This window comes from Megalopta genalis, chromosome 1 (assembly GCF_051020955.1).
Source record: "Megalopta genalis isolate 19385.01 chromosome 1, iyMegGena1_principal, whole genome shotgun sequence".
In the NCBI taxonomy this organism is placed as follows: Eukaryota; Metazoa; Arthropoda; class Insecta; order Hymenoptera; family Halictidae; genus Megalopta; species Megalopta genalis.
The window spans coordinates 9,645,520-9,670,293 of record NC_135013.1 but is presented as its reverse complement, the minus strand read 5'-3'; the positions used below and the strand labels follow the sequence as shown (position 1 = coordinate 9,670,293).

At 43.0% G+C, this 24,774-nt stretch overlaps 2 protein-coding genes and 1 long non-coding RNA gene across 6 annotated transcripts in view; 2 read left to right on the top strand and 1 right to left on the bottom strand.

The window, feature by feature from the left end:
• The window catches only part of LOC117228866 (protein Wnt-4), a 178,860-nt gene extending 160,720 nt beyond the window's left edge, over nucleotides 1-18,140 (top strand). Inside the window, exons 5-7 of the mRNA XM_033484893.2 lie at nucleotides 5,828-6,005; nucleotides 8,827-9,058; nucleotides 11,668-18,140. Coding sequence (XP_033340784.1) covers nucleotides 5,828-6,005; nucleotides 8,827-9,058; nucleotides 11,668-11,869 — 612 coding nt within the window. The 3' untranslated portion in view covers nucleotides 11,870-18,140. The remainder of the gene's footprint in view (nucleotides 1-5,827; nucleotides 6,006-8,826; nucleotides 9,059-11,667) is intronic.
• On the bottom strand, nucleotides 17,926-23,104 carry LOC117228807 (UDP-glucuronosyltransferase 2A3). 4 transcript variants are annotated; one of them, XM_033484813.2, is made up of 5 exons: nucleotides 22,119-23,104; nucleotides 21,447-21,995; nucleotides 20,777-21,122; nucleotides 20,006-20,258; nucleotides 17,926-19,453 (listed from the first exon to the last, which is right to left on the bottom strand). In XM_033484813.2, exons 2-5 carry the CDS (start codon nucleotides 21,812-21,814, stop codon nucleotides 18,942-18,944), a joined length of 1,479 nt encoding a protein of 492 aa, XP_033340704.2. In that variant the 5' UTR covers nucleotides 21,815-21,995; nucleotides 22,119-23,104; the 3' UTR covers nucleotides 17,926-18,941. The 4 variants fall into 4 exon arrangements, with proteins under 4 accessions (XP_033340704.2, XP_033340705.2, XP_033340706.2 ...); XM_033484814.2 differs by having other exon boundaries at nucleotides 22,317-23,104; XM_033484815.2 differs by having other exon boundaries at nucleotides 22,353-23,104.
• Nucleotides 21,112-21,852, top strand: LOC117228808 (uncharacterized). The gene is made up of 2 exons (XR_004492372.2): nucleotides 21,112-21,332; nucleotides 21,416-21,852. It is a non-coding gene; the product is annotated as an uncharacterized LOC117228808 (long non-coding RNA).
• Nucleotides 23,105-24,774: the final 1,670 nt, after the last annotated feature.

Below are 24,774 nucleotides of genomic sequence, written 5' to 3'. Positions count from 1 at the left end.
GAATGTTGCAAGCTGCGCCGCAAGAAGGAAGCAGAAAGACCGAAGATTCTCTCCTCGGTTATTCAGATTGTTTCGCCAGCCAACTTCGACCGCCGTTCTTAACCCTTTGCGGACGAGTGTCGGCAAATAGCCGCCCAAGTCTTTTTACCGTTTTTTTTTTTATTAACCCTTAGGGGACCAAAACTATTTATTTCCAGTTTACACACTGCCAAGTCCAGACTGTTTTTCAGACGAAGAGAAATTTTTTACTGAACATTTTTGTATCAAAGATAGAGAAGAGATATTCATTTTTTTTAATGAAACTTCGTTGATATATTTTCATCGAAACAATCGTGCCTATTCTTCCAATGTTTCCTGCCAGATTTTACGATTTTTATTTGATTTCTGTCGCGTGTATGGCGGCATTGGACCGTTAAGGGTTAATTTATTAATTATTAATATAAATTTATTAATTTAACCGTAGGTCCAGAACGAATTTCAGTTTGTCGAGTCAATATTTCAGTGTCACTACCAGAGAAACCAGCAAAGTTTTCCACATATTTTATATAACATTTTAATTTAACATCTTTATTTTATATCCTACAGTCCGCCATTTTGTTTATTTAGCCGGAATGTTGCAAACTGCGCCGCAAGAAGGAAGCAGAAAGATCGAAGATTCTCTCCTCGGTTATTCAAATTGTTTCGCCAGCCCTCTTCGATCGTCTTTGCAACTAGACTGCGGACTTTTGTGAAGAATAAAAATTGTCTATGTTAAATTACAAGAAATATAAACCAGATAATCTTTTAATAATCGCAATGTGTTCGACGTAATATAGCAACGCTCTTAAAATTTTCTAACGCGGCTGCAGCTTCGTATTCGACCTATCCAATTTTTGTGATAAATGCATAAAATTCGCAGTCTACTTGTATAACACATTACTTGACTGTATTGCGAATTTGTTCAATTTATTAACTATCTGATGTTTATTTCGTTCTCTTATATCGCTTGACTGGTGAAAAGATCAATTAATTCTACAACGTGCACGTTTAACCCCTTGTACCGTTTTCTTCGCAATTGCAATGATCGAAACTTTCCCGATCGTGATAATTTCTTCGAGGGAAAAGAATATTTATTTAATTAATAAATATCGAATAAATGTATTTAATATTTTCACGCACGACGGTGAAAATGGCCGTTCTCGCATTTTAGCATCGTTGTAATCGTAGAGACGCTCTCGTGGAAAATAATTGAAGTAAACGTGGCGCGAGACGTTTAAATAAATTCTGTCTCGTTGAAATAAATACGAACGACGAGAGAGCAGAATTTTATCCCGATCTGTGCAAGTACGGAATAACAGCGACAGATGTTCTTAGTAAAAATCTCCGTCACCGGTCAGACTCGTCGAAGTACTGCAAAGGGTCGAATAAATCGTGATCGAAACGTTCGTTTGCCTCGATATTATAAGGCAAGTGGATAGTTGGAATCGAATTAGGAGAAAGTAAAAAAAAAACACGGTTCTAAAGATGCTGTACGTTTTCCCGTGTCTGCGCGACCCTCTTAAGCAAGCGGGGGAAGCACTGCCCTGCACGGGGGCATCCCCAATTTGTCGTCTCGATCTCTCCACGGTCGGTCGACGTAAACCTTAACCCTGGACGAAGACAAAGCTCGTCCTGTAAACGGATGCATTTCATGCGTACGGCTGACCCCTTGTAGACATTGCTAGCTTACAAGGGGATTACGGGGGCTAAGCTTGTTAAGTTGCAACAACCTCCCGCCCACCACCTGTCCCCCTGCGACCCCTCTCGCCACCCCCCACGGACATATCGGCCACGTAACTCGCACGTTAGCGATGCACACGAACGTAAATACGCGCGCGGACAGTTTCTCCGGCCGAACGAGAAGATCTATAAAGCAGGGTAAACGCGCAGGGACGACCGAGAAACCACCCCTCGCGTGGAAATTTTAATTACACCGACAGAAAAAAAACATCAATCCTGTGATTATTTCGTCGTTCTTCCCGCGTTCGTTCCAGAGTTTCTCTATTCGACCCTTTCGGTATTGCATCGAATTTAGAGTTCATAGACTGTCGGTACATCCGACAACACTGTGAATATACTTATTTTCTCCGAGATACGTTGAGAATAATTCTCGGCCAATTTTGTTCTTGTTAATAATGCTGTATGGATTTTTCTTTATTCGACCCTTTCGGTATTGCATCGAATTTAGGGTTCATAGACAGTCGGTACATCCGACAACACTGTGAATATTTTTCTTTTCTCCGAGATACGTTGATGAGAATGATTCTCGATCGGTTGTCCTTATTGATAATACTGTATGGATTTTTCTTTTCCTACAAGCATAAATGATAAAACTGAATCCTTTTTTGTAATATTATATTTCATTATGGTAAAATTAAGTAGTAAGATTGAGAGGGTTAAAGGTCCCTTCAGTTTGAATGGATTTTTAATTTAACCGGTAGAACGTTCAACGAAATGTTTTTCCGTCGTTTATTCGGTTTATTTTGTGTCGAAATGTGATGTAATGTAATGTCGAAATGTAATGCTTTAATTTGACTAGTAATCTAATTCACCAATGAACATAAACGCTTTGCTGTTCACTCCCTATCTCGCGGCAAAACCAGAAAGAACAAATTTTCACTCCGGAGAACATACCAGCAAATTTTTCAACCCTCGCGCGCCATCTTCATCTTCCCGTAAGAAAAAGAAAACCGTAAAACTTTCGAACGAACGAAGAGCAAACCTGCAACCCCTAAATGGATCGCGCGAGAAACGAACTACAAATTCCATGAACGACGATGCACCCCGGAGATGCACCGATCGGTCCCTGAACGACCCACCTTTGTCGTTTCCCAAATTCTTGCCGAGATTGTCAGGAGCCGAAGGTTCGTTCATCCCGTCTCCCAATCAGTCTCATTGTCAGCTCGAATCGGTCACGGGCGTGTAAACGATTTCAAAGGTGGACGCGGTGTATGCGGACTTATCGACTATCGTTACGGGACTTCCATTCGTTAGACCTGGTCCGGGTCGGCTGGGACAGGAGAGACAGTGAGACAGAGAGAGAGAGAGAGAGAGAGAGAGAGAGACTCGGTAAACATCATTATCTCCAGAATCTGTCGGCTGGCCCGGACGGAGACATTTGTCCCAGGGGATCACCCTCGTTAAGGAGTCACACGGTGGCTGTCGACGCCACGGAAACTGGATACACGGCCCCCGAACCGCAAAAATGGCGGGTCCGCGGCTCGCCGTAATCCCGAACGCGATACGCGCCGCTTTCCCCGACGTTTTCCACGTGACTTCCACGAGCACGTGTCCCGGACGCCTATCTTTCCTTCTCTTTTTCTGCTTTCCCTCCTTTACGTCTTTCCTCTCCCCGGTCCCCTCGCCGCCCTCCCCCGAAGACAGCCTGTACCTCTGTTGTCTTTTCTCACGCTGGCTTCTTGTTCCTCCCTGCCTCCCGTCTTTTTCTCCATTTTTTTTCCTCGGCCGCCTGGTTTTCTCTTCGTCCTCTTGGATTACGGTGTTCGATGCACGCACACGCCTTTGTCCACTTTTTCTACAGCGATTCATAATTACAGGATCCTCGCGGAATGCGACCGAGCACCTGTGATCAGAACACACATTTCCCGCTGTCTGCGAGCAAATCGCCGATTACGACTGCGAGTTTGATGAATAAATCGTTTATTTTCAGATTTCCTTCTGATTAACGTTTTCACCTACGGTACGTGCTGTTCGACGCTGGTCCATTACTGCCACGTATGGAGAGGCTTGTGTCCGGCGAGACACAATGGAGGGAAATATTATAATTTGCTAAATCGATGTTCAGCTTTCCCCGTTACAGGTGTATATTAACCCCTCGACGACGGCATCCGCACGAAATACGGTAAATTCTCCGTAATTGGCGCTCAAATTTTTGGCAAAAGTGGATGATTATTCGAACCCTGCGGCTCGTTTTTATAGTCGTTGACAATCGGTAACTATAAAATATAATAAAATATAATAGCAACTATGAAATATATAACTAATAATCTCTATTGTCCACTTTTGTGTACAATCTGAGCGTCAATTAGGGAGAATTTACTGTACCTACCTGCATTTCTAACAGATCTTAATAAGATTAGCATTATAACGTAAACTTTTTTTAACATCAACGTAACCTTACGGATCGCATAAATCTATTAACCCTTTGCACTCGAAGCCATTTTAACTGTAAATCTAAATCAACTTTTCCGATTTATAGTATTTCCATTTTATACGACAAAGTGTATTTCATGCATACGAAATCGAGACTTGTAACTCGTACAACGGTTAGACTTTTAACGATCTTTTTATATCTAAGCTTCGATAATATAAATATTATTTTGGAACGTGATGCAACAATTTTTTAGCGGTGCCTCAGAGTCACCACTCGAGTGCAAGGGGTTAATAAAAAATTATAAGGTACTACTTATTAACCCTTTGCACTCGAATGGCGAGTCTGAGGCGCCGCTAGAAATTACTATATAATATTTGTATATATTAATATATAAATTTAATATGTAATATAATTGTATAAATTTGTTTACATTGAAAGAATTATTAAAAGTGTAGTTATTGGTACGAGCGAGTAAACCGACTTTCATATGCAAACAATACAAAAATAATACAACATTGGAAGAAATATCTTAGTCTTAAAGTTAAAACAGCTTCGAGTTCAAAGGGTTAACATGCGATATAATTGTGACGCGTTAATTTCGGCGCACCTAGGTTTTCTTATACGGCGTCGAGGGTTTAATCGCGCAACGAGAAGCTAGGAGACAGTCGACGTTTGCGATCGGATCGAAAAGAGAGGATTAACCCTTTGCACTCGAGCGGCGAGTCTGAGGCGCCACTAAAAATTGTTTCACCATTTTTCAATTCAATAATTGTAACAATACCAGATTCGTTGTATTTAAAAAACTGTTAAAATTGCAATTATTGTACTTGTCAATGTGCAGAATTTCAGATCCACAAACTGCACCGAATCGTGTAAAATAAAAATACTGCAGATCAGAAAGCATCTTTTAGATTTCGTATTAAAATACCTCCGACTGCAAACAAATTTAATATTTTTCCTTTATGTGGTAATTATTAAAGCAATCGTCTACATAATTATTAGAACCCTTCGCGCTCGAGTGGTGACACCGAGACACCATTAAAAAATGTTTATATAATACCTCCGACTGTAAAGGCTTTTAATACAACAAATTTAATATTTTTCCTTTATGTGGTAATTATTAAAGCAATCGCCTACATAATTATTGAAACCCTTCGCGCTCGAGTGGTGACCCCGAGACGCCGCTAAAAAATGTTTATATCGCATTCCAAAACAGTTCTTACATCAAGGTTAAATTTAGATTTGAAAAATTGTTAAAAGTATAAACTGTTGTATAAGTCGCAAGACTCGATTTCGCACGCATAAAATGCGCTCTGTCGTATAAAACAGAGACAGCGTAGGTCAGAAAAATCATTTTAGATTTACAGTTTTAAAACGGCTTCGAGTGCAAAGGGTTAAGAGAGAGAGAGAGCAGGGGTTGCCGATGTCGTCGAGAATGCTTCGGACAACGAAATCGTCGTAATCAGCATCGGTCGTTCCTCCGTTTCGGCCGATCAGGAAGAAGCCCGGGTGGTTGCTTCTAGGAGGACCGATTAAGTATTCGCAGGCCGCACGGTCGTCGCAAAGACGAAACGAAAGAAGAACCGCCTCGATTTGCTGTGCGCGCCGCGATCGTGAGAACCGTTCGGCCGTGGCGCGGCGCATTTTTGTCCTGCGGTTGGCTCGGTATCACGATGGTCCTCGTTTTCTGCGCAGGACATACACTTCGGCGAGAAGTTTTCGCGAGAGTGGTCCGACGGCGGCGAGGAGCCGGTGAAAGACGGTGTCCTGCACGGGCCGAAAGGGCTGGCTGGCCAGCTGATGAGGAAGCACGATAGCGAAGCTGGCAGGCGCGCCGTCCGCTCGAGAATGCAACGCGTGTGCAAGTGTCACGGTGAGCCATTAATGCATCCCGCAGATAACGGCCCTGCCCCGCTATCTGCTCTCTTATTTTTCACTCTGCCCGCTTAACGACTTAGGACCTCGCCTATATCCCACCCCCACTCTTCTCTGTCACCCTTTTTCGAACCGCGCGCGCGCGCGCGCGCCGGATCCGTGGACAGATAGATGTCCTCCGGGACATCTTCGCGTGTCTCTCGAAAACAAAGGAGCATCCAGCTCGTGTCCGGTGAGAAACGGATAACGCGCTTTTATATTCTCTCGGTCGACGACACGGAAGAGACAGGACGGTGACGGTCGAACAGCCCCCTTCGAAGGCGATTCCTCCTACACCGGACCGCTCGGACACGGTACAGTAACTTCTCTCACGTTGTCCCTATGCTTGCGAACGAAAATGCTGAACTTGGGACGAGCAGACACGATTATCCGAGCCTCGCGGCTCGTTAACCCGCGACGATTCCCAAGCTGTTGTCCGTTTTCGTTTCCGAGCCGAGCGACGACGCGAGAGAAATTACTGTGCTCGGAGGTTCGAACATCGAACAAATGATAGGATTCGAGCCTCGAATACAGGACATCCGATGGAAATGAATCGTACGATACCAGCTGTCGCGGCGTTCGTCTGTTACCGGAGTCGTGGAAGACCTCGAAGTATCGTTGCGGGGTCAAATGGGAGACTTTTTTGGACGTAGGACCGACGGACACGTTACAAGACTTTTGAAACGTTCGAGTCATTCGTGGACGCTTCCAATGGCATCGCAAACCCGCGGCTCGATCACTTCCAAGCTATTGTCCATTTTCATTTCCAAGCTGAGCGACGACGCGAAAGAAATTACTGTGCTCAGAGGTTCGACCAAACAAATGATACGATTGTTCGAGCCTTGCGGCTCGTTTTAATAATTGTTGGAAATTCGTAGCTGTAAAAATGAATCGCAGAAATCGTATAATCGTATCTCCCGTTCTCAAATTGTCCATTTCTGTGGACACTCTGAGCGTCAATTAGAGAGACATTACTGTATAGTTGCGGGGTCAAATGGGAGACTTTTTTGAACGTAGGATCGACGGACACGTTACAAGACTTTTGAGACGTTTGAGTAATCCGTGGACGCTTCCAATGATATCGCGAGGTTCGAAGGATTCCAAAGTTACCAAGATTATCCTTAAAAGTTTCCATGCTCCGGCTGAACCTTTGACATCCTTGCTTATCGGCCGAACATGGCTTAAAGCTTATATAGAATAAAAAAACATCTTTGAGACATCCGGAGAGCTTTTTTCTAAAATCTATAGCCTAATAGGACCGACGGACGTGTTACAAGACTTTTGAGACGTTCGAGTAATCCGTGGACGCTTCCAATGATATCGCGAGGTTCGAAGGATTCCAAAATTACCAAGATTATCCTTAAAAGTTTCCATGCTCCGGCTGAACCTTTGGCATCCTTGCTTATCGGCCGAACATGGCTTAAAGCTTATATAGAATAAAAAAACATCTTTGAGACATCCGGAGAGCTTTTTTCTAAAATCTATAGTCTAATAGGACCGACGGACGTGTTACAAGACTTTTGAGACGTTTGAGTAATCCATGGACGCTTCCAATGACATCGCGAGGTTCGAAGGATTCCAAGGTTACCCAAGGTTATCATTAACCCTTAGCGCTCCACGCGTTTCTCGAGTACTACCTACCAGCAACTCCGGCACATTTTTGGAGATAAAGGAAGTCTTATTTTGTGCGGAAAAGATTGCACGTCCTTGCGAAAGCGTTCGATTTTATTCATTTTATGTTGCTAAGTATAAAAATGGGCAGAAAATCTTTTAATCGTAATGGTATCTACTTAACATTGCGCGAGGTCGGTGCATCGACATCGTGAATTGTGACCGAAATTTCCAAGCAGCAAATGCATCCTCATCGAAATGGGTAAATTTACTATTAACGATATTCTTCGCAATTCTTAAATAAATATATCCCTCGTGTTCTTTGACGCGATTTATTATAAAATTAGCATCGCGAATCGACCGTTGAATTCTGTTCGGATACGGAATTATCGAAACAAAAATATCTTTTGCGTAAGTTTGCCGGAATTTTTTTATCGTTAATCTTCGCTGGAATCGGCTCGATTAATAATTAAATTGAATTAAAAATTAGTAAATATTCTTCGGACGTTCTAAAATAAAGTTGAACAGCGTTTTTCTGAAAAATATCACTACCAGCAACTCCGGCACATTTTCGGAGCAAAGCGCCCGAGATAAAGGAAGTCTCATTTGGAGCGGAAAAGATTACACGTCCTTGCGTAAGCGTTTGATTTTATTCATTCTATGTTGCTAAGTATAAAAATGGGCAAAAACTGTTTCAATCGTATTGGTACACACGCTAAGCACGTTTTCGCTACAAATAACAATTGCCAACGTCGACAAAAACAAGCATCTTCGGTGTAATCGTGCTAAAATCATTGGACTCCGCAGCGGAGCCTTCGGATTTACGAAACAAATTACGGATGTCTCCATAGCGGAGCCAACGGAGCGCTAAGGGTTAAAAGTTTCCATGCTCCGGCTGAACCTTCGACATCCTTTCTTATCGGCCGGACATGGCCTAAAGCTTATATACAATAAAAAAAAAATATCTTTGAGGCATCCAGAGAGCTCCTAAAATCTCGTTAGGCCTCCCTAAAAGTAGGGGGCTCCTCAGTCCTCGGTCTTATCCGCTAATATCCTGGCATCGTCGCAACCGTGTCCAGCGAGGTTCGTCTTCGACGGATTCGAAGTTTCCGTTCGAGCTGGTCGCGGCTGCCGCGTATTGACCGGCCCGGAATTTTCTACTTCCACAGGTATGTCGGGTTCGTGCAGCGTCCGCGTCTGCTGGAGACGACTGCCAGCGTTCAGGGTGGCCGGTGCGGCTCTGGCAGCGTTGCACGAAGGCGCGGCTCTGGTACGACTGGCGCAACGCGGCGGAAGAAGAGCGGCGAGACTGAGGCCAGCTCGTCCGGACCTGAAGCGACCGAACAAGACCGACCTTGTGTACCTCGAGGACAGTCCGGACTACTGCGAGAAAAACATCACGTGAGGCATCCGCCGATCTTTTATCCTCCGGTCTGTCTTAACCCGCGTGTCGCCTGATTCGCGTCCGAAAGCCGGACGACGGTTTCGTCCGGAGACGAGAACTAGCCAAATCTTACCTTAACACTATGCCGTCCGGTGGCACCACGCTGGTGCCATGCAAAAACTATCTGTTGTATGCCGGTGGTACCACTTTGGTGCCATTTGAAAAAACTGAAATAACATTTGAGCTATATTTCTTGGGTGTTAAAAGGCAGCAAACTAACTATAGCATTGTGCTTATTTAACTAAGAGTTAAGTACAAAGAGATACTTGGATGACATATCTTAACACTTTATCGACCGCTAGCCTATTTATCGGCTTTTAGATTGCCAATGTTTATCGATCGCTAGCCTATTAATCGGCTTTTCGATTGCCAATGCTTATCGACCGATAGCCTATTAATCGACTTTTAGCTATCGACGGTTTTCGCTTCTTTACTGTTTTGTTAGTAGCTGACCTCCTGTATGCTGACCTCCCCATATCCTTATGAATTATAATTATAATAATTATTATTATTTATTATTATTTTTAAAGGAATAAGCACAACACAATGAATAGCGAAAATTTAGCCGGTACTGGGAGCAAATGCGCGCGCGACTAAGCCAGTCCTTACTGAGTGGCAGCCTCAACCACGACCGGACGATAAAGTGTTAATTTTAGGAATTTATATTACCGCCATCTTCGAAATTCTTTTTAAAATCTAAAATTTCCAAGCTATTATGCCGGCGTCAAACAAAAGAACCATATCTAAGATCTGCGCTTAACTTTTTAGCTGCAAGTAGAGTTTGTATTGCGAAAGATGTTGCTATTGGATTTGTTCCTTAATCAGCTCGGTTGCTAATCCTTCAGCGTATGCAGTAGCGGACAACGAAGATTGAGACGAAACGAATGCAGTTTCCGATTTGTTAACGACAGATGCTAGTTCAGCAAATGCCTTCCTCTGGTTACGTGGTTTTACGTCTTGCTCCCTTTCGTTGAGCGGTAAATTCAGAGATTTACTCGTAGATTTACTCGTAGATTTACTGCTCGATAAGTGGAACTCGAATCTAAAATAACAAACGAATTCGTACAGTGTTTCTCGCTGGGCAGATCGTCGTGAACTAAAGTCACTGAAACATAGAAACAACTGTGACTGATAGACCGCGGATTCTATGGATTTACGCTAATATCGAACAAGTGATATATTAACCGTTTGGCTGCTGTAAAACACTTTTCACACGATAAACTCGCTTGTATTTCTGTGCAACGACAAAAATTAAAAAATACCACTTATTTATATAAATTCGTTTTAATTAATTTTGTGAATAAAATTGGTAATAAGCACAAATTCGAGTGATTTAGAGCAGCGTTATTACGCTCTCCGCAGTCTTGGCATAAAAAAACACAAAAAACTCTTCGCATTTTTGGCACAACATAAGAAGAGCGCGATAGCGCTCCTCAGCAGTCAAACGGTTAAACAACGAAGACTAGAAAAATCTGAAAATGTTCTTGCAGTATACCTAATTTATTCAAACTTTTCAGAGAAGAAATACGTTTATAAATAAGTTTAACTTTTAATAATAATAAGTTTAACTTCTGTTCGCTCTAATTGAGTGTGAACAGTTTTTATTTTGCGTAAAGATCCGCGGTGTAGTGATTACGCATGTTTCGTTTCAAACTTGCTGAAATTAAAAAGACCCTTTTTCGTAGAAAACGATTGAACGAACCTCTCGATCCAAGCACGATAAGTTACGATAAAAATGACGAGAGGTCTGAATAAATAATATTTTCACGTTTATAAAGCAACAGTTAGTTTTAGGGCTCGTTGGGTTTAGCGTAAAAGCGAAACGCGCGACTGTCGATTTCGAAACGAGACAAACCAGTTACACGATATCCATATAAATGAAATTGAGATCCGTCGTCTTAAATTTTTGACCGCTACTGTGTACAGTTAGTCACTAAATTGAACCTTCGACCTTTCAAAACGCAATAACTTTTTTAAAATTGGACCAAGTGACTTGAATTTTTTTTTATTTTGATGATAGAGGGACTAGTCTACTAGACGATAACTAATACGCCTCTTTTTAATTTCGCTATTATTCGGGATGACAAAAGAAAATAAAAAACTCGTTCTTTAATTTTTTTACCCGAGCCTATAACAAAAATTGACAAAAAATTAATTACAACAAAAACTGCGAATTTGGCCATCTTTAATTTGTTGTAACTCGTAACGATGTCAATTGATTTCGATAACATTTTCAGCGTGCGTACGAGTTACCGAGATCTACGAGAGACATTTCTAAAATTTCCATGATAGGCTCGGATAAAGAACTTAAAAAACTTTGAAAAAATCCTTTTTGTCATTCCAAGTAATAGCAAAATTTAAAAAGAAAAAGCATTTTTATCACCGTCTAGTAGACAAGTTCCGCTATAATATAAAAAAGAATTCAATCCACTTTTAAAACAGTTTTGAATGGTGTACGCTCAATTTTCTGATTAACCGTGTTCCATACACGAACGAAGTCCGCCCAGCGGATCAGCTGGGTATAAAGTAAACAGCTAAGAACGGTCCGACATTCATTGGATTTCAGGCTCGGTATCCCCGGCACGAGAGGAAGGATATGCAACCGGACGTCCCTCGGATTGGACGGATGTCGTCTTCTTTGCTGCGGCCGGGGCTACCAGACGCGGGTCCGCGACGTGACCGAGAAATGCGGCTGCCGGTTCGTCTGGTGTTGCAACGTCGAGTGCGAGCTCTGCCGGCACACGCGCGAGGAGCACGTCTGCAATTAGGTGGTGCAATTGCATTCCGGTCGGCCTACCGAAAGGTGCTTCACGACCCTCTGCGTCCAGGCAGATATCTTTCCGCGACGATGATTCCTCGGGAGGCTTCCCCCCCGCCCCTGAAACCCCCGCCGCCCTCCCGCCGCGCGACAAGACGCGATCAAGATCGCCGCGAGGATCACCGGAGCCGGGTAGACCAACGCTTCTACCAACGCTGTTTTAAGTTAAAAGTTCAAACCATAAGCCCGGCCTGGCCGGCCGGCCCCCTCCCATCTCACGGGGGGTCGGCCACGGGGCCGTAAAACCGCCGCGAGAGGCTACAAAGTGTGACACGTTACGTTAGAACATTCTGTACCTGACAGTCAGAGTGTCGTAAGTCCACTCTTCGGCAACGGTGACTTTACGCGTAGTTTTCAGACGGTTAGAGGAACATATCTTGGCATACGGTCGTGCTCCGCGGGGCGGTCCCAACACGACCACCGATCGTCTTCCTTGTTTCCGTTGCCAACGGACCCACGAGGTCGTCCTGGGTCGGGCACCCTCCCAGGACACCCGGCCGAACAACGCCGGTTTCTCGGTTCGCCCGAGTCGCTTCACCGCGGAGCTCGGAAATGCGCGCTTCTCGAAACCTTCGTTCGGAGATTGTCAAATTTGGCAACTACGGTAATGTCTCTCTAATTGACGCTCGGATTGTCCACAAAAATGGACAATTTGGGAGGAGGTTACCGATTGTCAACGATTATAAAAACATGGTGCAAAGCCGGAATAATCGTATCTCCTGTTCCCACATTGTCCACTTTTTTGCACAATCTAAGCGTCAGTTAGGGAGACATTACTATACTCCTGGCAGGTTTTAAAACATTTTCAAGTAACACGACCAAGTATCGGAACGTTGCCGATGAACCGAGGCGTTCTTATTTTTTACTTTGCGTAGACAGTTACTCGTTGTTAATTGTTTCGTCGCGTTGCATCGTATATGTATATTCGACCAATACAATAATGTCTCCCTTACCGACGCTCAGATTCGGCACGAAAATGGGCAACTTGGAAAGAGGAGACACGATTATTCGAGCCTTGCAACTCGTTTTTATAGTTCTTGACAATTGATAACCATGAAAAAACGAGCCACAAGGCTCGAATAATCGTGTCTCTTTTTCCAAAATTGTCCATTTTTGTGGACAATTTGTCCGTCAATTAGGGAGACATTACTGTACTTTGAAATTCAAAACAAAGAGGAGAATGCATCGGATTCGATTCTAAACCTAAAACGGGGTAAAAAATTCGCAAAGTACAGTAATGTCTCTCTAATTGACGCTCAGATTGTCCACAAAAATGGACAATTTGGGAAGAGGAGATACGATTAATTTAAGCCTTGCGCCTCGTTTTTATAATTACCAATTCTAAACAACTATAAAAACAAGGCGCAAGGCTCGAATAATGGTATTTCCTCTTCCAAAATTATCCATTTTAGTGGACAATTTAAGCGTCAGTAAGGGAGACATTACTGTATTTGGAAAATGTTGACAACAGATCAAATGGAAATGAGATTAGAGGACATTTGGACCAGAATTTTGGTCTTTGGTCACATTAACACTTTAATGGCCGCACGTCTACGCAGACAAACGTCGCCAGCGGGGCGACGGCAATATTTACGTAAATTCATGAAATGAGATTCAACGTGTGCGGTCATACACATGAATCAAAGAAAGAAGAACAACGATAACAACACATTTGATACAACAAATTTAATAGCTTTCCTTCGTGCGATAATTATTAAAGCAATCGCCTACATAATTATTAAAGCATCTTAACGCATGCTGTGCCATTAAAGTGATAATATAATAATTCGAACGCGCGGTTTCTTCGAAACTTCGCTAAACCTCGACGAGCTCGTTGCCAAACCGTCGGACGAAACAACGAAGACGCGGCGAAGACGAACCGCCGAGGCCACGCGGGGACGCGACCGAAGAAGTGAAATTCGCTCCCCCAGCAAAACTGTGTCGACTCGTTTCAGTATTAATATCGTAATAGCAAGGTACGATTGTGTCTGTGAAGTTGCAGTTACGTGGCTTATAATGCTAGTCTGGCTCTCAGGTGCACCATTATTTACGCGAATGTTAGCATATTGAGGAGCAGCCGGTAAAGACCGACGAGATAGATCGTTACCGGATGTCGCGCGCGTTCACCAAAATGGCGGCCGGTGTCGCGTTACCGGCGCGGCGGCGGCGACAAAACATTCTCGCGGCGCACACGATATCGTTGCCCGCACGATCCCGTGCCCCCGTTCACGACGAATTTGTACGCGCTCGTATCTCGCGCGTACGCTTTTTTGTTTTCTCTGGCTGTCGTGTCCCCACGTTGTAACTCAATATGTTAATAATTTGCGGTTTTCTGCTGACGCGAGAGAAAGATAGAGGAGGCGAGAGAGAGAGAGAGAGAGAGAGAGAGAAAGAGAGAGAGAGAGAGAGTGTGTTCTGTGTGCGTGTGCGTGCGCGTGTGCGCGTATTTCGTGTGGACGAGAGATCGAATGTCCGGATAAGCGAGCGACTGAGGAGCGGAGAGCATGGGATAGAGTAATATAGGCGTGAATATTAGGCCACTCGACGACCATTCTTCGTTCGTTTCCGTTACGCGCTCGCGACGTTCGCGTACGGCTGCGAGAGTCTTATTTATATATCGGAGTTAAAAGACCTGAGAACGATGTGTAGGTATCTCATTGTAATACCGACGCTCTCTCTAGCGCGTAGAAACCACCTTGTCTTCGCCTGAATATGGAGCACCTACAGTGGCTCGCAAAAGTGCTCGCGCTACCGGTCACGGAAAAGCTCCGAGACCGAGCCCAGCGTCGGCTCCGCTAGATCATTCTCCGGGACGAGAGCATTCGATTCTGTGTCGTTCGTTTCTCCTCGAGACACATAAATCGCGCGGAACGCGAAACGGTAGAGAGAATTCTTGTGCTATAGACTGTGGATTTTTGTACGAATTTAAATATGTATTTATATGGTAATTTATAACGACGAGAATCAAAGAAATGACGACGAGAGACACGTCGATCGGGATCTGTGTCGGATTTCTTTTCGAGCGCCGATATCCGGTCTGGTTAAGAGTAAAACCGTTTTCTCGCAAATGACTTTCGTAATTTCCTTTTTACTCGGAATTAGGTACGCGCTGCCTCCACCGATCGCTAACGACGGACTCCGTCGAATCACCTTGAGCGACGTCTAGTTTCTAATTTGTACATATCTCTACGTGAATTATGTTAATTATTACAAATACGTTTCCCTTTGACGGCAAAAAACCCGGAAGCATGTTGTCCTAGTTTTCTGTCGAGCGACAGAGAAGAGACCGGGAAAGAGGTACAGTAATGTCTCTCTAATTGACGCTAAGATTGTGCACGAAAATGGACAATTTGGGAAGAGAAGATACGATTATTCTTGCAGCCTCGCAGCTCGTTTTTATAGTTGTTGACAATTTGTGGCTATAAATATGAACCGCAAGGATCGAGTAATCGTATCTCCTCTTCCCAAATTGTCCATTTTTCTGGACAATCTGAACGTCAGTAAGGGAGACATTGCCGTAGATTGCGCGCGAAGACGAGCGACCATCGCGAGGCATGCAGTTTAAGCCGAGTCCACCACGAAGCTGGCGAACGAACGATATCGTCGCACAACGAAGACGTTGCTTCGCACGGTCCCGGATAAGTTTGTCAACAAAATTTCGCCCCGATGCGTTAGAATACTTTCGCGATCCACTGTACCGCGACTCGCTTATATCGGCCGTGTTCCGGCGAACAATGCGAGTTACGAGGAGCGAGACGGACTACGAAAGCGAGAGTCAGTCCACGTCGAGGCGAGGTGAAAAGGAGATGAAAAAATAACCGGAGAAAAAAACAAAGAAAAGGGAGAAAGACGAAGACCGGGGGGGTAGGAGGGGAAAAAGGAGGCCGTGCAAGCGATACGACGCGTGTATCCGCTGTCGGCAGTTCGCCTCGAGTCGCTCGAATGGGAAACAATTCTGCCAATGACTGTATATACTGTCTTCTTAACGTATTCCTTTTCTTTCTTTCTTTAATTATTTTCCGTTTTTGTAGATTTTACGTGCACACGACTGTCGCGCTGTATATAGATAAGCCGGTTGCGTGGACATTGTTGACACTGGTTTCACCGACGCTCTCTTATCAAGGGCTGCGGATTTGTTTTTTTACTTTTCTCCTTCAAGGGAAAATCCACCCTTTTTCACAGGCTCGTGACACGCGAGCCACGGTGTCGTTTTTCTTGTGGAAATTAGATCTCATTTTTGTAAAGGAATTCTCTTCTTTTCAAGCATATAAAGCCCGTTTCTTTTTCGTTGGCTTCGGCTCGACTGTTTCGCAAGCGTTTATCTATCTTTTGTGATTTGTAGATTTTGTCAACGCGTACGCAAAATGGGTACTTTTTTTCCTTTCCTGACAATTTTAGTGACACCGAAAAGTAGACAATTTTACTGGAAACAAAGACGCTGTAGAGCTGGGCTATCGATGACTTGTTTGTCCGGTCACGACTCTCCGTTACCACTTGTAACAAATACAAACGCCACGGTATGATCTTTCGTCCATCGATTTTGTCAGGTTTACCGTGCCATGGATTCGTCCCGGTGAACATCTGTTGGTTAAAAGAGCGTCGGTGTAAACCGTGTCGGTGATTTCAATGGAACCCATAGATAAGCATATACACGGATCGATCGATGTTTCTTTAAGTTTATCGAAAGCTACGTCGAGACATTGTGGGAGAAAAAGAACGAATGCGAAAGAGAGAGAGAGAGAGAGAGAGAGAGAGAGAGAGAGAGAGAGAGGAAGAGAGGACGGAACCCCGGAGCTCTAAAGAATTGATCGCTCCTGCGTTTTCCAGGTCTCGATCTTTTCCATCGTCACATCCGATTGATCTTTTTTTCGCCGAGTTTCCATTCGCGACTCTAACGGACTCTGCGGGGACTTTCGCCGAGACACAAATTACAGCCTCTTCCGAAATATAACTTAAAATAAGAAAATACTTTAAGACAACAGGTGTGTCGAGTAGCGAATGGATACTATTATTTAATCCGCGATTTACAAGATGAGTCGCGACGAATGGAACTCGTCGAGCATCTCTATCGGTCCCGTAGACACGCGAACCCTGGGAAAGGAAAGAACCGGACCGTTCAAGGGTGTAAATACGATAGTATAAGTAGAATTTTATTTAATGTAATTCCCGAGGTCGTGTGAAGCGTCGTGTTTGAATAGTCCCTAGACATATGTATTCGACAGCATGGATAATTGTCCAATGGTTTGAAAAAACGTAATAATATTTTACGTCTTCGAACGACCTTGAGGAAGTATAATTAAAGACATCGATAGAATTTCGGTGTTGAGTCCCAGCACTTATTACGTTTCGTCGCAGAAGCTAAGCCGATTGAAGCCACTGTCTAGTCAATTACGAAATCCGAATTCATTGTAGCTCGGATGTCTCCATACGATCATGCTTTTCGTTTTCAATTTAGATCACGAATTTTATTCTTTGTTTTCTACATTTTTTTTCTCTCCTATTTTTCTTTCTCTTTTCTTTTAAATAATGTATACTATCGACCGTCTTTTTAATGCAGGACGCACGTTTTTTTTTACGCCCCCCCCCCCCCCACCCCTATAAGCGGAAATCAATTTCTTACGCGGAGATCGATTTATTTTATAACTACATCTATTGTCGTAGATCGCTTCGATCGAGAATGATTTTTCTACGATCGAGTAACCAGTAAATGTATCGCACGGGTCACGTGACGATCGACGAAACACGATACACACAAACGAATTGTATACTAAGCGCCAATTGTCATCGCTCGGATGACCATGAACGGCTAATCTGATCGAAGAATATGGCCTTAGAAAAGAAAACGAAAAAAAAATGAAGAAGAAGAAGAAGACGAAGACGAAGACGAAGAAGGAATAAAGAAGGATTATTAATCGTAGGTACAGATTCGTCCGTACGTTGTAAGGATCTAGCGATAAACGCACACGAGCGAGCACTCGTGCGACAACGACGACATACAGAGCGCAGTATTGTGAAAATTTTGTAATTTATTTTTCCTCACATCGCTACATTGTACTTTCTAGCTTTTCTTCCGATCAATCAATCTTAACGATCAAGTATTCTCGTAATAGTTACGTCTCTTCATTAGCAATGCGATAACACCCTAGCTCGTAACATTTGTATTTGTATGTACCTGTACTCTACGTGCATTTATATAAATACATATGCGAAAAGTGTCCGTATTTAACCACTTCCGTTCTAGCCGGAACCACGGGCGAGATGTAGGTTGTGCCCCATAGCTTGGAGAACAAACTTATTACGATGCTATCCCAATAATAAAAATGAAAATTAGATGTAGCCGATATTAAACGTTTAAGAAAATTTCAAGCACCTTGAGTCGGTGGGTGAGAAGAGGGCATTCTGGATTTCCCAAATCACGAAATTGATCTTTTTCGATCCTTATAGACTAGAAAATGTTTGCCAAACGGCATTGGAAAAACTGGATCAATTGTCTGTTTATAAAATACATTCGCGTTTGTCGATATAGAAAATGTCTGGTCTGAACCAGAATACCCCCTTTGAATGTACAGAGTTCCCTCTAGTATGGAATTGCCAACGTAAGCATAGAGAGTAGTGAACAAGACCTCTCGGTCACATTACCATGAGACTAGCTATCTTGTTTTCAATTTTGCTACATTTGGCCTTTCCAAAGAAAACCTCTGAAATACGCCCATAGTCGGAGTAGGTGTCCATCCAATACCTATCGCATCAGACTTGCGATTACCACCTATGTGCGAATTTCAGGAGTCTTTTACAACTCTTTATGATCGTTGTATCAGTCGCGCTCCACGCTCCTATAGAGAGGGAATTTTCTAATTCGCATCAATGTTCTTAAACACGGGTGGTCCAACAATGTCATATGTTTCATACCGTTAGAGGATCAGCATATCGTGTTGCGTGACACGGATTTTCATTTCAGTGTATGTATACTGCAAACTCCTGTACGTGCCAAGCTTCTTGAGAGGATCTCGGCAGAATATTTTTTACTGAGTGTACCGTCCTTTCGATAGTTGCGCCCTCTTCGACGTAAAGAGATACCACGTCAACATGCAACCAACGGTCACGCAAATCCCCACTATGCAGCCCGCAAATAAGCCAAGCAAAAATTGCAGGTCCTCGTTAGGCGTTCTCGCCGGGCTCATCGACGTCAAAAACTCCAAGTTTCGATCCTTGGCCCGAGCCGTGTAACGGAGCCAATAAGTCAGTCTGTCTACAGCTGGATTTATCCTGTCGCGGATAGCCACGGACACTCTCCGCGCGTTCTCCCGGTAATCCATTGTCAGATGCATCTGCATCACCATGTTTGCTAGCTCTGTACCAGAGATGGCGCGAATATCCTCTACAGAACGCGCGAAACCTAAATGCACCGCGCGAGCAGCGTTCTTGGATTCATGTACGTTCCTTGGAAAACATATCACCGGAGTCCCATGGAAGCCGCATTCTAGAAGTTCGGTATCGGCGCAATGACTTAATACCACCTTCGCGCGCGCGTTACCTGCAACATAATGGTAAAATTAATCGACCACCGACGCCTATTTATACAACCGATGTTAAACCGAATTGAGCGGCGAGATTTAATCAATTTTGCTTTCTGTGGAGCACCCATTGTCCTTACGTATCCAAATAGTTTCGTAAGCTTTATAATATAAAACTTGATTGTATCCTGCAAGGCTCAATCGAAGCTCCTGAATCGGTGCAAGGTCTTTGGTAACTTGTGGTCATTGGGAACGGTTTAACTAATTCAAACTAAGAACGTAAACTGTATCGATCATATTTACAGATGTCTACTTGTACCACGTCTAGCTTTACAGTCTGCATGTGTCATTGAATGAAATTACTTATAATGTGTACCCGAGGAATCATTTTCAACACCATTTTCCTGTATCCAGAAGGCTCGTAACGAAATCCAAATATGAATAATGAGAAGCAACGTATGCGCGTGTGATTGAATAAGCGCATCGAGTTTATGAGAATATTATTATCGATAACTCCGTCAAGAACCTAACAGGATTCTATCCAAAAATTATAAGATCTCAATCTACTCTACCTATCAGATCTTGCCGATCAACCGTTGCAGCAATAAAAAGGTTCTCTGGGTTATTTGAGCTTTGCCATCCCTTGGTCTTATAAGCCACAGCTAAACCGTCCCTGCCTTGAGGCAACGTACGCGCCATATCCTTAATCATCGTCTCATGACCATCGTTCAAGAAAACCGCAGTCGTGCCTAATTTGAACGTTACCAATGATTCGTGCAATTTTTCGGGAAGCAGATATGCTGCTCTACAATGATGACAGCCAACCTGAAACATTTGAACTTCGTAAATCTATATACAGGGTGTCCCAAAAATGTCTCGCAAACCGGAAATGAGAAGTTCCTGGGATCATTTGAAGTAACTTTTTCCTTAGCGAAAATGCAACCGGTGGCTTCGTTTACGAATTATTAACGAAAAACACTGTCCAATGAGAGGCGAGCTCGCCTAGCGCTTGGCGGCCGAGCCAATGAGCGCACGAGGCCCAGTTCCGCTCATTGGCTCGGCCGCCTTACGCCGGCATATCTCACCTCTCATTGGTCACTCTTTTTCATTAATAACTCGTAAACAAAGCCGTGGATTGCATTTTCGCCATGGACAAACTTACTTCAAATTACCTCAGGAACACCTTGTATATATACAAAGCATTTTTATAATTAAAGATTAATATAAAATTATTCGCAAGATCGAAAGTGAAACACTCTGTATACACTGCGATCGGACAAATCGAACAAGAAGAAACCATAATACTAGACTAGACAGCATAATCGTTTTTCCATATCGCTTACTTCAACTATCAGCGGCGTGAGCGGAGCGAAATCTGAACGTAGGATGACGTCGCCACCCCATAATATAAGGCGGACATCCGTGTAAAGATTGTCTAAATTGAAACCAGTCTCTGGCAAGTATTTTCCTCCCATCCGGAGAGCATACGCGGTGTACTCGTCTCTGGCCGTCGAGAAGATCGACCTCCGTGAAAGACTTGTCCGCAGCCTTGTCCAAAGTCCTGCACTCTGAACCGGCAAAGCAGTACCAGTATATTCGAAAACGTAGATCTCTTCGTCTCGGTTCCGCGTCCATATCACTGGTATCGACTGAATAACTCTTGACCATGGTAACAAACAACCGTCATGCCTATAAACAATTTATCAATCATTTCTAGTACCACATAATTACCATAATAATAAAAATATAACACTGTTTATTTTCTATATTTATTTACTACTCCGATCAACAGTTAGTTATATAATATTAACAACTCTTTTGGTACTTTTCATTGTTGATTTATAAATACTTTGTGATTAGCGTACAACAATGTTCCAGATATCTCGACCGGAAGTATATGTATGTATATTTAAGAGTTCACTCGTACCGCACAACTCGTGAATCTTTTAGCAAAGCTTTTTAGCAACTAAAATATGTTCAAGGAGATTTTCGACCATCGGCAAGAGAACCCACCTAAGACCAGGAAATACGACGAATGTAGGTTGAATTTCGGATATTTTCTTCGCAATTTGCTCGTCCTTCAAGAAAGCCTCGCAAATCTGAATCGCTTTGCTCTCAGGATACGCGGACTTCGTTATTTCGACAGTCAGCAATACCAGTTCCACTCCGATTAAATTTTCGTGGAGATCATTTTGATATTGCTCTGGTATGATCAGTGTCGCGTCGATTCCTTCATCCGACAAAGTATTGGCTAATAATGACAAATCATAGACATCCTCGAATGCAACGACCACTACCGATTGCGGAGGTTCAGTCAAGGTCGAACCATGAATTGTACGTATTAAACAAAGCCACGCGCAGAATTCAACAAGCGCGAACATTATGAGCGGACGATGGTAATAAATCGGTAAAAATAAAACTCTTGTTTGTCTTTCATACGAATCACTCCCGTTAAAAGACGTTTCAAAGAATCGAAAACAGCGTTTCGTTCCTCATATTAATTCCTAATACTCCTTGTCGTACAATCAGCGCGTTCATCGAAATTTCGAAACAGGTCACTCGCTGAGAATAAAAAGAAAAAAGGTCTTAAAACTACGTAGAAATAAACCAGCGCTAATTCTCACGTACTTTCCAGCTTAACGGAGACAAGTACAAATTCTTCCCAATTTAAACACAAAAACTGACCTATTTCCTCCGTATATTAACTACTGCACGTGAAACTGACGTAAGTATTAGCATGAAACTCAATTTATCTTTGCATCCATGCAATTTGTCGATTCCTTCGTTTACAAGCGATTTTTACAGTAAGAATTTCAAATATATACACATTATACAGTTTTAATGCTTTAATCTATTCGAGAGTAAAATAGGTAAACAACGCACTGTTTTCTGCTTAAAAGATGCGAAGGATTCACTCACGGAATATAAGAGTCGTACCGGTCGAAGAACCGTGAATTTTAAGCGAACGAGCAACTCGCCTCTGTCGCAGCACCGCCACGAAGCGTGAACGATCGTGTGGGTCGTAACATTTGACTTTCGTAAGCAAAGTCTGCCTTGGTCCAGAACGACAGATTACTGAAACAGGCTCCGATTACTGATTATGGGCCGGCTAAATGTTCTAACAAACGTGTGGCCGCGTTCTAGATGTGTGCACGTCCACCCTATTTAACAATGACGAGTTTTCATCGCGCGATATTAAACACATAGCATGAACTAATTAATGTTTCGACACGTGGGACTGCAGAAAGCCATTACGTCGGAAAAGATTGGAATCGCATAGATTCATATCTTCGACGAACGTTTAATTTCTTAGAATTCAACTTCGTTTCAGACAGCACCGCATCGTGCCTACATACACACCCTATTGCATTCACATCGCTACACATTACAAAAGAACAATGTTATGTACTTAGTTACGACGACTCACAATAAAAAGTTACAAACTTTATAACCTCCTAAACATTATTGTAGCTGATTGTAGCGACTGTACCATGTACATTTGGTCTGGTAGTTAACTATATTTCATTGTGATGATGGTGTAGCTCTTTGTCAAAGAATAACGTTATTGAATTTGTTTTCTTAATGTTATTTTCTAGATGCCAAACACAAGAAACCGGTCTGATGTTTATAGTTTCGTGTATATACAGTAAAATCTCTCTCTCTCTCTCTCCTCTCTCAATTCAAGAACCACATTCGGGGGTAACATGACTCTTGAATTGAGAAATGGTCAAGGAATTGCTTTGCTCTGATTGGCTGACGATTCACAGCTGAACAGTGCTGCCCTCATAATCGAAGACAAAGAGTGACGACCGTATCACTTTATCGTGCTTGCGGTCTCACTCTTTTCGCGCATCCGTACGCCTGACGCTCCATTCAAAACACATGGCACAATATTCGACTTGCTTGTTGTCTTGTAGTAATTTAATCTCTGATGTGTTTAAGAATCGAGTACGGCTGACGCGAGGCGGCCCAGCTAACCAGCGCACGAAGCCCAGTTCCGCTTATTGGCTCGGTCGCCTCGCGCCAGCTGAGCTGGGAGTCGACCGCCTCGACCGCTGGCGCCGTTGGCTCGGCCGCCTCGACCGTTGGCGCCGTTGGCTCGGCCGCCTCGCGCCAGCTGAGCTCGCCTCTCATTGGTCAGTTTTTTTCGTTAATAACTCATAAATAAAGGCGCGGATTACATTTGTGCTAAGGAAAAAGATACTTCGAATAGGTACTCATAGGTACTCTTTATTTCCTGATTGCAAATGACTTTTGGGACACCCTGTATTTTTAAATACTGCAAGACTGTAAATGTTAAATTTTTGTAGGAGTTTTATATTGTTTATGCGTATTTTACGTTTATAATAAAAATATATAGAGAGATTAATTTACAATATTAACGTCATGATTTGCGTAATTGTAAAATAAGTAACTATGTAGGATTATCTTGAACCATCAAAAAAGCATTTACAATGCAATGTAAAAACACCAAGTAATGGAGTTCGATTATATCAATATTCAGGGTGTTCCACAATTATTTTAACAGCCGAAAATGAGGGGTAGCTGAGGTCATTTGGAGTAACTTTTTCCTTTGCGAATTTGCAATCTGTGGCTTTGTTTACGAGTTATTAACGAAAAATAATGGCCAATGAGAGGTGACGGTGCGAGGGAGAGGGTCCGCGAGAGAGTCCGCAACACGAGGCTTTGACAGAAGGTCGGGACGGACTCGATCCGCGTTCGAAGTATTGAACAAGTCACAAGGCGAGAACTTTCCGGATTTTTTTTACTACATAACAGTGATATTTTTAAGAAAAACGCTGTTCACCTTTACTTTAGAACATCTGAAGAATATTTACTAATTTTTCGGACCCGAAATAATATGAAGTTTAACCGTGACAGCCGTTTTAATTTTCTGGTGTGCATGACACCTCGTGTGTACCATATGAAATTTTTATGCAAGGTGTACAGTGAAGATTAACGAATGATTTGCAAAGCTGATTTAATAATAAATAAGGGACGTAAAGGATTTGTTTATTAGAGAGATATGAAAAATATTATCAGTAAGAAACTCACCCATTTAGTTGAGGATGCATTTGAAGGCTGAAATTCATGATGTCGAAGGGCACTGACCTAGTACAACGTACAGCTGATCTTTCACTGCACTGTCACCAAACACTGATCACTTAATTAATCACTGATAATCCGAATCACTTGTGGATATTTATTACGTGGATATATATTACGTTTCACTGCCAAAAAATCGAGACCTCGACCGTGGGCCCTTGTTGTTCGTCTTTCGGCCGTCCGAGGAAATAACAGCCGATACTATTTTCTTCGAAGCGCAGGGTACCGCCAAATG